At 40.2% G+C, this 15,203-nt stretch overlaps 1 protein-coding gene across 2 annotated transcripts in view; it reads left to right on the top strand.

Annotated features, from left to right (window-relative positions):
- The window catches only part of rrn3 (RRN3 homolog, RNA polymerase I transcription factor), a 38,222-nt gene that overhangs the window by 13,240 nt on the left and 9,779 nt on the right, over positions 1-15,203 (top strand). For both annotated transcript variants that reach the window (XM_043712123.2, XM_043712124.2), the window contains exons 8-12: positions 3,399-3,468; positions 4,373-4,471; positions 6,552-6,650; positions 7,585-7,717; positions 13,479-13,609. In XM_043712123.2, coding sequence (XP_043568058.1) covers positions 3,399-3,468; positions 4,373-4,471; positions 6,552-6,650; positions 7,585-7,717; positions 13,479-13,609 — 532 coding nt within the window. The remainder of the gene's footprint in view (positions 1-3,398; positions 3,469-4,372; positions 4,472-6,551; positions 6,651-7,584; positions 7,718-13,478; positions 13,610-15,203) is intronic.

Genomic DNA, 15,203 nt, shown 5'->3' with positions numbered 1-15,203 from the left:
TTGATCTTTTTGAAAACTTATGCTGAATTCAAGTACAGAAATATATTAGTGAGTTTTGAGAAGATTTGTAGCTCAGGTTGAGGTTCGGGATGTAGGTTTGCTCACTGAGCTGGAGGTTTGGTTTTCAGACATTTCGTCACCATACTAGGTAACATCTTTAATGAGTCTTCGAACCTAGGCTCCGAATTCGGAGGCTCACTGAAGATGTTGCCTAGTATGGTGACGAAACGTCCAAAACAAACCTTCCAGCTGAAGAAGGGCTTATGCCCGAAACGTTGATTCTCCTGCTCCTTGGATGCTGCCTGACCTGCTGCGCTTTTCCAGCAACACATTTTTCAGCTTCCAGCTCAGCAAGCAAACCTACATCCACAGACCATGTTGGACCATGTACTATGGCTAACTGTAGTATTTTTGTAGCATAGCAGCTAGATCAACTGAATACATTGAAATAAATTATATAGGTTCAGATGCCAGTGATAAATCAATGTGTTTGTTTAGTATTAACAAAGTACAGGTAGGTAATACATCTGTATGTTTATTACAATAAGATATATGAACATGGCAACAGGAGTAGGCCATTCAGCTACTTGAGCCTGCTCTGCTATTCAGTGAGATCGTAGCTGATCTGTGACATAACTACATATACTTGCCTTTGGCCTGTAATTCTCAATATATTTGCTTAACAAAAGTTTGTCTACCTCCAGAATTAAAATTAACACCAGATCCAGCATCCACTGCCGTTTGTTGAAGAGAGTTCCAAACTTCTTCCACCCTTTGTTTGTGGAGGTGCTTCCTAACATTGCACCTGACTGGTCTGGCACTAATTCTCAGACTATGACCTATAGTTCTAGAATCCCCAACTAGTGGAAATAGTTAATCTTTGTCAACTGTCCCTTTTACGTTAATTTGTTGAAGACTTCGAGGGTGGCACAGTGGTTAGCACTGCTGCCTCACAGCGCCAGCGACCCGGATTCAATTCCTGCCTTGGGCAACTGTCTGTGTGGAGTTTGTACATTTTCCCCGTGTCTGTGTGGGTTTCCTCCGGGTGCTCCGGTTTCCTCCCACAGTCCAAAGATGTGCAGGTCAGGTGAATTGGCCATGCTAAATTGCCCGTAGTGTTAGGGGAATGGGTCTGGGTGGGTTGCTCTTCGGAGGGTCGGTGTGGACTTGTTGGGCCGAAGGGCCTGTTTCTGCACTGTAAGTAATCTAATCTAATCTAATTTAATCTAAGATTGCCCCTTAATCTTCTCAATTCTAAAGAAAACAGTCCTGATTTGTATAACCTCTTCTCATAACGCCTTTGAGCCTGTCATTTACTCTAATCATGCAGGCAGGTTTCAGCTAAATAATATTGAATAATGACAGATTCTATTGTTACATCTAGATGTCAGGTGATTTGCATTAAACCTATTAATCCTTATTATTTTGTGACGTTTAAGTGTTATATGGCGTTAAACCAGTAGATGGCACTGGCACATCACATAAATGGCAATTTCACTAAAATGTACCTCTAGATTATGTAAGTAAAACAATTTTCCATTCTGATAAACACTACACTTGAGTAGAACTATAAATCTTAAAATGTTGACCTATGAGCTGCAATTTAGATCGTTCTAGTTCTTGTACAAAGCAATTAATGATTCTTAAATTGATTTAATTGAATGGCAGAGCAGACTAGTTGGACTGAATTGCCTACTGTTTTATTCACTCATGGGATGTGGATGTTGGTGGTTGGGCCAGCAACAACCTTTTTATTTCCTGTCCCTAATTGCCCTTGAGAAGGTGATTGTGAGCTACCTTCTTCAAACACATTGTGAAGGTGCCAGTTTTGGACTGAGGTGGATAAAGTTAAAAATCACACAACACCGGGTTATAATCCAACAGGTTTATTTGTGAAGTACAGGCTTTCAGAGCGCTGTTTCTTCATAAGGTGGTTAGTGGGGCAGGATCATAGGTCACAAATCTATCGTAAAAGATCACAGTGTCATACAACTAATGCACTGTATTGAACAAACCTAGATTAGTTAAATCTTAGTCACTGAGAATGGGTTGCAGGTTTCGATTCATTAATGTATAAATCCCAGAACTTCTTTCAAGTCATATTCTGGAGGTAACTTACAGTTTTATAAAAAAGGGTGACATCTCAACTCACAATGCACTAAAGGTGTGAGGTTAGAGTCGGTCTTTATTCCAACCTTGAGTCAGCCTGGTTCTGTTTCCAAAGTAGGAATTTATAAAATGTCACATGGACTGATTGCCTACAGATTGTGTACTTTTTGAACAAAATAGAATGTATCTGCAAATATAAATCTACAAATGCAAATTCACCCCATAGACTTATATTTGTGTGTGTGCAAACGTGCCTAATTGACTGTGAGTGTGAGGAAATCCAGGATTTTGAACCAGTCACACTGAAGGAAGGGCATTATGTTTCTAAGTCAGGATGGTGAGTGGCATGGAGGGGAACTTGCAGGTGGTGGTGTTCCCATTTATCTGCTGCCCTTGTCTTTCTAAATGGGAGTCCTAGGTTTGGAAGGGACTGACCATTGATCTTTGATGAATTTCTGCAGTGTATCTTGTAGATAGTTTACACTACTGCTGCTCAGTTTGAGTGTGGAGGAAATCGATGCTTGTGGAGGTAGTGCCAATCAAGTGGGCTGCTTTGTCTTAGGTGGTGAGTGTTGCTGGAGTTGCACGCCTCCAGGCAAGTGGGGAGTATTCCATTACACTCCTGACTTGTGCCATGTAGATGATGGGTAGGGTTTGCGGAGTCAGGAGGAGAGTTAATTGCCGCAGTATTCTCAGCCTCTGACCTGCTCTTGTACTCATTGTGGCGAGTGTTCCAGAGTTGTCACTTTCCTAACCAAGCTGTTCTAGAACAGTTACAACACTGGAATTTACCCGACACTTTGGAAAATTGCTCAGATATGTCCTGTACATAAAAAGCATAACAAATCCAACTGGGCCAATTATCACTCCATCTGTCTACTCTTGATCATCAATTACAGAGCTCAGTTAAGAGTTAACCTCACTGCTGTGGCTCTGGGGTCACATTTGAACTAGTTCATGTGAGGATGGCAGATTTCCTTCCCTGAAGGATATTTGTGGCAACTTCCGCTCAGATATCTTTGGTTATATTGCTGAATCTCTTTTCTGTTCTTATTTTCATCCTCTTGAGTTGAAGTAATTGATGAATGATGAGGGAGGTATATTGCTGTTCAGGGTATCCAGTCCAATCCACAGATTTTGTATTGTAGTTTTCTTATGTTTGTTGTATTGTTTTCCTAAGTTATGATCTCGTATTAATGCATCTTGTTTCAATGAGATTATCTCATTCTTATTATGAGTTGTTTATATACTGAACTAAAATGTATATTTTTAAAACTTTGTATTGGCAGTACACCACAATTTTTGATGCCGATACTGGTTGAAAAATTTCCATTTGCAAACAAAGCAGCCAGAATCCTGGTAAGCAGAGTATCTTCATTGCCATCAAACTCTAAAACAAAAGCACCTTTATAATATGTATTATTTGCTAGTGTTATAAATCAATCGCATTTAAATTCTGAGTTTCTTTGACTTTTTAAAAACATTCACTTTTATTGTGAAGGTTTTGCAACTAGTTCCAGCAAAATATTTCTGTATTATCTATTTGGACGAAACTGGCTGGAACTTGCAACTTCAACGGACAAAAACAAACGAGTCTTTTAACAAACTAGGAGCAATGGGGTGATCAGCAACCATTAATTCTGGCATGTTGAATTCTGCTCATCTGTCTGCACATCGTGCAACATAAATGTCAACTCTTATGGCCATTACAGTGTAGCCTGGCACCTGGTAAAATAAGTGAGGCTGCTGATTCCCTTTTTCAAAAACAGTGAAGAGAGCTAAAAGTACAAATTGAGAAAAAAAAAACTTGGTTGAACCTCTAACATGAAATAAGTGTAATAATGAAAACAGTTGCATTTTGTGGCAAAGCAACAAAGGGCACGTGAATGGGAAATCCAATTTCAAAACAAAACAACATTTCAATAGGTATAACTGCAAAAACGTATTTCCATAAAACTTCTTCTTATGGGTATGATACTGAGTTACTTTCTCCATAAAACCATGCTCTTTTTACTGTCATATTGGCCTTTTTCTGAATGTTTCTTGTCAGCAGAAGTTAGCCAAAATTGCCACAATAAACCAATTAATTTATGTTTGCAGACTTCGTTAAGTGGACAAATAGCCATCAAATGTTCATTTTGAAAAAATATAGTTTAAACTTTTTGAAAATTCATTTACTATTTTGCTGACAGCCTAACTTATATGATTTGAAATAAATGAACCATCAATTTATGTAAATATATATTTTACTGATTTTTGTCAGGAATGTTATGTGCACAATTTACTGAGGATCACTGTATATTTCCCAGTGCTGCGCTTAAAGATTTTGGAACTTGTAGTGGAAAAATTCCTAAAACTGGACGTAAGTACTCAGCAACTTGAATTAAAATTCTGAAGTGCGTCATTTGTAAGTGGTTGGTAATTAACTTCTTGCTTTAATTCAAATGACTAAGATTTCTCAGATACTGCAAGAACAATGCATTTGCAATTTTTGTTTTAACTACCTAATTTTGTTTTTCTTGAAAGAAAAGTACAGTTGTCACTATTTATTTAACATTTTGTCCTAAAAGAGTTAGAATGTTGCTAAGAATGTAAATCATGTTGTAGAAAATGTTTAAAGCTTTAGCAATGGACTATTTATAGCATCTATCCCTGATTTCATTATACTAATGTTCCTTATATGACAAAATGGAGCTGAAGCAAAAAGAGTGTGAATTTTTTTTTTAATGACACAGGATAAACACCACAGAAAAAGACCATGCAACCTAATTAGTCCATGCCAAGGTTTATGCTCCACTCGAAGCTCCTTTTTTCTTTATCTAAATCCACCATTATAACTGTCTATTCCCTTTTCCCTCATGTTTGTCCAGCTTTCCCTGAAATGCATCTATACTTTTCACTTCATACATAGTCTGTGGCAACAGGTTGCACATTCCTGTCACTCCTTGGGTAGAGGTTTCTTGTGAATTCCCTATGTGATTTCTTGGTAAGAATCTTATATTGATGACCCTTAATTATGCTCCTCCCTCTAAGGGGAAGCATTCTCACTCTATCCATTCTGTCAGAACTTTTCATAATTTGAAAGATTTGTATTTACTCTTCAGCCTTTTATCGAGGAAAGAAATCCAATTGTTAATCCTTTATTATTGTGTATTTGTATGATTATTTTTAAAATATATATTTATTTATATATAGATATGCTATAGACTGTAGATAAATAAAGCAACAAATAAATAAAGCAACAAGCAGTGTACATGTTACTGTGTGTGGTCTAGCCAAGGTTTCATGCAGGTTTGGCTAAAACCCAGTTTTGTTTCTTCCATGTCCTTACTAATCTGTGGTGCAATGTAGTGATTGATGTGTTTGTACTCTGACAACCATTTGTTTTTCTGCTTCATCTGGATTTCCACCCTTTAAGTAATAAGTAACCTGTCTATTCTTCCTACCAAAATGAACTGTTGTGCCTTTCCAAATGACACTCGCTTGTGCAGACTGAAACAAGATTAAGTTGTTGTTTATTCAAACAAATGGATGATACAAGCAATTACAACCATCAGTTGAGATGCACATCTTGGCTTCAGGGTTCCTGTTCTGTTGATGCATATCTGACCCAAGGCCCTTCCATGCAAGCTGATCCAAGGTTCTTGCTACCAATCGGCCTTTTGGCTGGGGTTAAATCTTATGTTTAAGATCCACCCACTCTGTTCATTCACCTTCAGCTAACACATTCCCACATGTTTCTGTGATTGTTACCTCCCGATGTTTCTAATACCTGTTCTTGCTTCCATTGTTCTGTGGTTTCCTTATGCTATAGTTTCTACAGCTTTAATACACTCCATTCTTAGAGCCCAGTTCCTGTTTCTTGTAGACTCAGTACAGTTCACACTAGTTGATCAATTACCTGTTCTTATATTTGGTCAACTTGTTCAAGTCCATAAATCCATTTTATCATCTAATATTTATCTGTGTTGAGCTTCATTTTGTCAATGAATTCTCCTTTACCCTCACACTCTGCTTTCTGTCTTAAAGTTAGTAATCCATTCTACTTGCATCCTGATCCCACACATTATAACTTTACTTATTAGTCTATTATGGGACACCTTATCAAAGGCCTTTTGAAAATCCAGAAGAATTATATATAGTGCATTTAGTTCCGGTTTAATGTACAACTACTGCTCTCCTAGCACAGATTCTGGCTTTTATTGTTACTTTTGGCAGAGATTACTTAAATTTTATTCACTGTTAATTCTGTTTGAATGAACTCAGTGTTGTATGTTCTTTTCTGATGCAGTATTTGACTTGGATATCGATGCACAATCGTATTGGGCTTACCCTAAAGGATGTTGTGAAATATAACTTAATACAACCTAAATTTTACATTTATTTCTAAACATGTAAAAAAAAAGTTTGGAAGGTGTAGTAATGGTTGCATTATTTCCCAGGTCAGTGCATCTCGTAATGACATTGAGGATGCAGAAGAAACTGTTGCTGAGACTAAGAATGGATTGTCTACATGTGCAGAGGAAGGCCTCTTTGATATGGTAATTACTTTGAAAACTGTTTAAAGCCTGTATTTTCTGTGAATATTTGTATCAATTGTAACTGAAAGTTGTATAGAATTTTAATGCAAAATATTAAGACATGCTGAGGAATATCACACCACTGCCACAAATAAAAATGTACCTCCATAGATCTAGGCTCCTTACAGCTGTAAATGATGCAAATAACCTACCTCCTCTCCCTTTTATAAGTCTGACAAAGAGTAGAGTACATTTCCTAATTTGTTTTGATATTGCCATGGTCCTAGCTTTTACATTGACTATGGAATATCAAAAGCTTTGATAAACTTTTAATTAGTGATGGTCAACAATTTTGAAAAGTTAATGAGTGGTGCAACTTAGCATCTTGTAAGCATTTGAAATATGATCAGCAAAACAATACATTATCCACTACATATGTAGTATGTTGAATTTTACAAGCTGGTCTGTACAGTAACACAATTCAACTTTGAACTTCCCTGTGATTTGGAAACTTTGCAGTAAATGTGTCTCAAAGTATATAAAATTATCAGAAGAATCTGTCCACAACAGCATGGAAATATGAATGATTTATTGTATTGTTAAGTAGTATCTGGTAAGTGCCAGTGAGATATGGGAGTTTGAATGTAATATGTAAAATGGATCTGGGCATATGCTTTTCCTTTTGCTAGTAGCTCATCACTGTCTAACTCATTTTGCATGAGTTAAAAACCCAGTGGATTTTTAGACCTTGTTGGGCAAAAAAAATGCAAACCAACTTTGCATCCCAGCTACTGCTTGACAGTGTATGAAGAATAGCTCCTGTGAGAGCTGTGTGCTTTGGGCATGGTTGGAACTGATCGGTGGTGGAGGGAAGTGAGAATGTTAACAGTGCATTTTCTCGGCTACTTCATATTTTTCTTATGGCCTTCTGTTCGTATGTTTTCTGTCTGTGCAGGATGAGGATGAAGAGAAGCAGAAAATTCGTTTGTCACCACCAAATGACGAGATGGCTCATCCAGTGGCTGAAAGATTGGACATTCTGATGTCTGTTTTGCTGGCTTATATAAAGGACATCTGTTATGATAATGGTGTGAACAATACTGATTTGCTATTTCATAGTATCTTCTTAGTAATAAAATTATTTTACTCAGTTATTATGGGATATTGGCAAGACTTAACTATGTCAACATTTAAGGCCCATTACTGGATGTCCTTGAGAAGGTGGTGGTGAGCCACCACCTTGAACTGCAGCAGTCCATGGTGTTTAAGGCAGAGAATTCTAGGATTTTAATTGAACGACAGTGAAGGAATTGCCATGTTGTTGCAAGTGAGAATTGTCTGTGGTTCAGAGGGGAAATTATAGCTTGTGCTGTTCTCAAATATTTGCTACCCTTATCATTCAAAACAGTAGAGTTTGCAAGTTTGGAAGGTGCTGTTAAAGGAGCACTAGTGAGTTACTGTAGTGTATCTTGTAGCTGGTATATACTCCTCCACTGTGTGTTAGTGTTGGATGGTGTGCCAATCAAACAGATAGCTTTGTCTTTAAATGTTGGTGGAGCCGCACTCATTCAGGCAGTTAGAGAATATTTTATCACACTCCTGACTTACACCTCGTAGATGATGGACAAGCATTGGGGAGTTACTTGCTGCAGTATACCTCGCCTCTTGACCTGTTCTTGTAGCCACAGTATTTATATATCCAATCCCTCTACACCTCCATCCACCATGACCAAGGCCTCCAGGCCCTCCGTTTTTTCCTCTCCCGACATCCCCAACAGTACCCTTCCACCGACACTCTCGTTTGGCCGAACTGGCCCTCACCCTTAACAGTTTCTCCTTCGAATCTTCCCAATTCCTCCAGACCAAAGGGGTAGCCATGGGCACACGTATGCGCCCCAGCTATGCCTGTCTCTTTGTTGGCTACGTAGAACAGTCGATCTTCCATAATTACACCGGCACCACTCCCCACCACTTCCTCTGCTACATTGATGACTGCATTGGCGCCACCTCGTGCTTCCGCGAGGAGGTTGAGCAATTCATCAACTTCACCAACACATTCCACCCTGACCTTAAATTTACCTGGACCATCTCTGACACCTCCCTCCCCTTCTTGGACCTCTCCATCTCCATTAATGACGACCGACTTGACACTGACATTTTTTACAAACCCACCGACTCCTACAGATACCTGGATTACACCTCTTCCCACCCTACCTCTTGCAAAAATGCCATCTCGTATTCCCAATTCCTCCGCCTCCGCCGTATCTGCTCCCAGGAGGACCAGTTCCACCACAGAACACACCAGATGGCCTCCTCCTTTAGAGACCGCAATTTCCCTTCCCACATGGTTAAAGATGCCCTCCAACGCATCTCGTCCACATCCCGCACATCACCCCTCCAACCATAACAAGGACAGAACGCCCCTGGTGCTCACCTTCCACCCTACCAACCTTCACATAAACCAAATCATCCGCCGACATTTCCACCACCTCCAAACAGACCCCACCATCATGGATATATTTCCCTTCCCACCCCTTTCCGCCTTCTGCAAAGACCATTCCCTCCGTGACTACCTGGTCAGGTCCACGCCCCCCCTACAACCCACCCTCTCATCCCGGCACCTTCCCCTGCCACCGCAGGAATTGCAAAACCTGCGCCCACACCTCCTCCCTCACCTCTATCCAAGGCCCTAAAGGAGCCTTCCACATCCATCAAAGTTTTACCAGCACATCCACTAATATCATATATTGCATCCATTGCTCCCGATGCGGTCTCCTCTACATTGGGGAGACTGGACGCCTCCTAGCAGAGCACTTTAGGGAACATCTCCTGGACACCCACACCAATCAACCACACCGCCCTGTGGCCCAACGTTTCAACTCCCCCTTCCACTCTGCCGAGGACATGGCGGTCCTGGGCCTCCTTCACCGCCGCTCCCTCACCACCAGATGCCTGGAGGAAGAACGCCTTATCTTCCGCCTCGGAACACTTCAACCCCAGGGCATTAATGTGGACTTCGACAGTTTCCTCATTTCCCCTTCCCCCACCTCACCCTAGTTCCAAACTTCCACTGTCCCCATGACTTGTCCTATCTGCCTATCTTCTTTTCCACCTATCCACTCCACCCTTCTCCCTGACCTATCACCTTCATCCCCTCCCCCACTCACCCATTGTACTCTCTGCTACTTTCTCCCACCCCCACCCTCCTCTAGCTTATCTCTCCACCCTTCAGGCTCTCTGCCTTTATTTCTGATGAAGGGCTTTTGCCTGAAACGTCGATTTTACTGCTCCTCGGATGCTGCCTGAACTGCTGTGCTCTTCCAGCACCATTAATCCAGAATCTGGTTTCCAGTATCTGCAGTCATTGTTTTTACCACAGTATTTATATAGCTGTTTCAGTTCAGTTTCTGATCAGTGCTAACGCCTCCCATATTGATAGAGGGGATTCTGTATAAGGCAATGCTATTGAATGTCAAGAGATGATGGTTAGATTCTGTCTTCTTAGAGATTGCCTGGCATTTGAGGTGCAAATGTTACTTTGCAGTTATCAGCCCAGGCCTGGATGTTGGCAGGTCTTGCTTCTGTATTTGTGGAGTCGCAAATTATAGAATCCCTACAGTATAGCAACAGGCCATTTGGCCCATTGAGTCCACACCACCCGTCTGAAGGACATCACACCCAGACCCACCCCCATATCCTATTCCTGTAACCCCGCACTCCGCAAGGATAATCCAATAGTCTGTACATCTGTGGACTGTCGGAGAAAACCAGAGTACCTGGAGGAAACCCACGCAGACATGGGGAGAGTGTGCAAACTCCACACAGACAATTGCCTGAGGCTAGAATCGAACTTGGGTCCCTGTACTGTGTGGCAGTAGTGCTAACCACTGAGCACTATGCCTGAGTATTGTGCAATCATCAGCAAACGTCCTAACTTCTGACCTTATGGTAGGAGGTAGATCACTGATGACTTTTGGACCTAGGAAACTACCCTGAGGAATTTATACAGTGATGTCCCAGGACTGAGATGAATGACCTCCAACAACAGCACGCATCTTCCTTTTGTAGTTGGTATGACTGTAAACAGTGGAGACTTTTCCCCTGAACAATATTCTGTCTAAGCTGTGCACACAGCCACTCCAAGGTTCCGTGCATGATAATCACCATCAGCATGACAATTGGCGTCAGCATACCGATCGCGGCACTGAACTCTGATTCCAGAAGTTGCAGCTAAAAGAAAAATTAGAGTGAGCATTGTCTTTATTTCCAATTGACTCTCTAGTTTTGCTAGGGCTTCTTGCTAGCAGAACTCGATCAAACTCTTTATTAATGTCAATTGCAGTCACTCACATATCACTTTTGGAGATCAGTTCTTTTGTCCATGTTTGAACGTAGGCTATAAAGATGTCAACAATGTCAGCAGCTGAGGGGTTTTAGCCTAGATTGAGTATCCTTGAGCAGTTTACTATTAATCAAGTGCTGCTTGATAGCACTTTCAAGACACCTACCATCAGGACATACCTGAGCAACTTTGTATTTTTGGGTAGATGCCATTGTTATAGCTGTACTGGAACAGTGTGTGCCAGCCCAAGTCTTCAGTAATAATGCTGAAATCTTCTAATTTCCCACAGCCTTTACAGTATCTGGTGTCTTCACATGGAGTTAACTGAATTGGTTGAAGACTGGCATTTGTCCTGATGGGAAGACCAAGATCACAGCCTTACCTTTTGCACTGGTGTGCTGGTCTCCCCTATTGTTGAGGATGGTAATATTTGTGGAACCTCCTTTTCCTCCAACTCTTGTTAGTTGTTTAAATGTGCACATTCCTGACTGGATTTAAAAAAAATATTCATTCACAGGATGTGGGTTTCTCTGGTTAGGCAGCATTTATTGCCCATCCCTAAATGTCCAGAGAGAAGTTAAGCGTCAACCACATTGCTATGGGTCTGGAGTCACATGTAGGCTAGTCGTTGTTTTTAGCTACATGTAGGCCATACCAGGTAAGAATGTCTTAAAGGGAATTAGTGAACCAGACGGGTTTTTCTCACAGTTGGCAATGATTCACGGTCATCATTAGATTCTTAATTCCAGATTTTGTATTGGATTCAAATTCCACCATTAGCCATGGCAGGATTTGAACCTGGGTGCCTAAAACATTACCTGGTTCTCTGGCTTAACAGTCCAGTGATAATATCACTAGGCCATTACTTCCTCATGTAGCACAGTCACAGAATTTAGATTTGACATAATGGTTGTGGGATCACTGAATTCTACTTATCACGTGCTGCTTCCACAGCTTGGCATGCTAATAGTCCTATGTTATAATGACCAGATTGACACCTCATTTTAGGTATGCCTGGTGCTATTTCTAGCGTGCCCACTGATTCTCTGAATTAAATCAGGAATGGTCCCCCAGCTTGATGGCAGTGATAATGTGGGGGACATGCCAGCTCATTAAATTATAGATTTTGGCTGAGTATGTTCTTCTGCAGCTGATTTCAGCACTGCTTCATGGATGCAGTTTAGAGTTGCTAGATCTGTTCAAAATCTATCCTATTTAGCATGATATTGTCATACGATGCAATAGTTGATATGCTCATTTTGAAGGCAGGACTTTTTCTCCACAATGACTGGTGCTGACTTGGACATGTGCATTTACATCAGGTAGATGAGTTAGGTTTAGGTTAAGTACATTTTCCCTCTCATTGGTTGCCTCACTGTCTGCTATATACCCATTCTAGTAGCAATGTCCTTCAGATGCCAACTAGTCAGTCAGTAGTGGTGCTCCACCTGGTGATGGACATTGAAGTCCACCACTTGGAGTATTTATGCAGGTAAGATGGTGACTCAGTGGTTAACATTGTTGCTTCATAGCATCAGGGACCCAGGTTCAAATCCAGCCTTGGGTGACTGTTTTCACAGGTTTCCTACAGGTACTCTGGTTTCTTCCCACAGTCCAAAGATATACAGGGTTAAGTAGATTGGCCATGTTAAATTGTCTCATAGTGTCTGGGGATGTGCAGATGCGGTGGATAACCATGAGAAATGCATGGTTACAGGGATAAGGTGGTGGGTGGAATGCTGTTCAGAGGGTTGGTGTGGACTTGGTGGGCTGAATGGCCTACTTCCACACTAGGGATCCTGTGACTTTCCCTGGTTGGGGAAGATTACTATCAGGAGTTACAGTTTCAAAAATTGGGGAATGCTACTTCGGTCTGAGATGAGAATTTTTTTTACTCAGAACTGTGAATCTTTGGAATTCACAGAGGCCTGTTTGACATAGAGATTGATAGATTTTTGATTACCAGTGGCATAGAGAATTACTTGGACGGGGTGGATTAAAGGCATTGAAATGCTTGACCCACCATGATGGCATTTCATGACTGAGGAAGGTCCATTGGGCTGAATGCCGTACTCCTGTACCTATGAATTAGCTGTATTTTGCAACTTAATATCCGTCTGTATGGAAAGATATAATAAAGAAATTAACTATGTCTCTGTTTTACTGGTGACTTTAGATTTCCCTGTGTTCATTTGAGGAGGGTTCCAGATCAGTCTCCAGTCTTTTTAAGTACAAGATCACTCTTTGAATTTAAGGACACCCAGGATCTACACTGAAGAAAATAAACAGTTTATTTTTAGTGCTGTATAAACTAAAACCACTTTTATATGATTAGTCACTTTGTCCTCAAATCACCAAGTCTCAGTGTGACACCTATGGCAGCAAAATACCTCAAAATTGTTCAAAATGTTTAAATATAACTCATTTAAATAGTAACATGATGTTTCCATGTTGATATGTATACATTTGCAATATTTAATTTATTTACTTCGTTTCTCTTATTGCAGGCGAATTGGTGTTGACCAGGACAAAAGAATTGTACCGAGACTTAATAGTAGTATTTGATAAACTGGTCCTACCCACTCATGCTTCATGTCATGTCCAGTATTTCATGTTCTATATCTGCAGCTTCAAGTTGGTGAGTGCAGATTACTTCTTGGGTTGACAATTTTTAAAACAAAATAATTCAAAACAAATAATTGCCAGTTGTTTAGTTAAGGGATGAAATAGATCCTGCAGTGTTTAATTTTCTACTTTGTGTCTTGATATAAGTAGTGAGACCCCAGGCTAACCGATGTACCATATGCTGTTGTGCACCCTAATCTGCAGGAAGCTGTTGAGCACACAGCATAGCAGATTCTGATTTCAGCTATGAACCAAAAACATATTTCTTTAATAATTGTAAATAGTGCTCCACAGTTCTAATCGTTTTACATGCGTTGTAAAATTCAGTTATCAAGTGGGCTAATTTTGGAATATCTTTTGAAACAGTTGTTGAAGTTTCTTTCTGTAACTGGTAAACTGAGGCCATGCAGTCTATTTTCACAGAATCTCAAAATTGTTATGGCAAAAAAGTGACTATTTGGCCCATTGTGTCTCACCAAGAAAGCATCCTAACTTGAAGCCATGCTCCTGCATTTTTTCCTTACTGTTGCACTTTTTATTTCTATTTAAGTAATCATTGAATGCCCTCTTGAATGCCTCAATTGAAAATGTCTTCACCACTCTCCAAGCAGTGCATTCCAGAGACAGGCCACTTGTTGTGTGAAAAACTATTTACTCATGTCACATTTACTTCTTTTGTAAAGCACTTTAAACTGTGCTCTTTTGTTCTTGATTCTTTATGAGTGGGACCAGTTTCTCATTATCTACTAAATCCAGCCTCCTCTTCAAAGAGAACAGTCCCAACTCTCCAGTCTGTCCTCATAACTGAAGTTTGTCATCCCTGAAGCAGTCTTGTAAATCTCTTCTACACATTCGCCAATGCATTCACATCTTTCCTATAATGTAGCACCCAGAACTGTACTCAGTACTCCATCTGAGGACTAATAAGTGTTATAGGAACATTCAGCATTACCACCTTGCTCTTGTTCTCTGTGCCTCTCTTAATATAGCCCAAGATACTGTGTATTTTGTTAACTTCTCTTTCCACCTGCCCTGTCACCTCCAATGATCTGTACACATAATCACCCATGTTCTTCTGTTCCTGATCTCCCTTTAGATGTGTACTCTTGTTTTATATTATCTGGCCATGTTCTTTGAACCAAAACACATTGCTCACGGTTTTCTGCATTGAACTTCATCTACCACCCCTTGATCACTCCACCAACATGTATATATCCTTTGAAGTTCTATTTAAAACTATGCTTGAAATTGCTGTCCATCAAAAAAGCCGACAAAGAATGGGTTTTTGCACTCTGCTCCAGAATGTCAGTCGTATGAGTTATCTTTATCCACTTCTGTTCATACTTTGAATGTCCTACTGGATGTGCTGTCATCCATGTATAATGGTAGCTAATGTGAATTCCTCGCAATTTACAATAAGCAACTAGCAATAATTAATTTTTTAAACTAGCATGTATTTTGAGCACAGCAATTTGATGATCAACCCTCAACTAAAATGCACTTTTGTTTTTAACAAGAAGAATCTTCCATTGGCAATTTGACCTATGCATCTTGGTATTTAAAATGGAGTTTGTACAGACTACATCATTATAAATCCTACTTATCCT

This window comes from Chiloscyllium plagiosum, unplaced genomic scaffold (assembly GCF_037043375.1).
Source record: "Chiloscyllium plagiosum isolate Xiang-an unplaced genomic scaffold, Cpla_swu_hap1 HiC_scaffold_20, whole genome shotgun sequence".
NCBI lineage: Eukaryota > Metazoa > Chordata > Chondrichthyes > Orectolobiformes > Hemiscylliidae > Chiloscyllium > Chiloscyllium plagiosum.
Note: the sequence above shows the minus strand (reverse complement) of the source record. Positions and strands in the feature narration are given on the sequence as shown.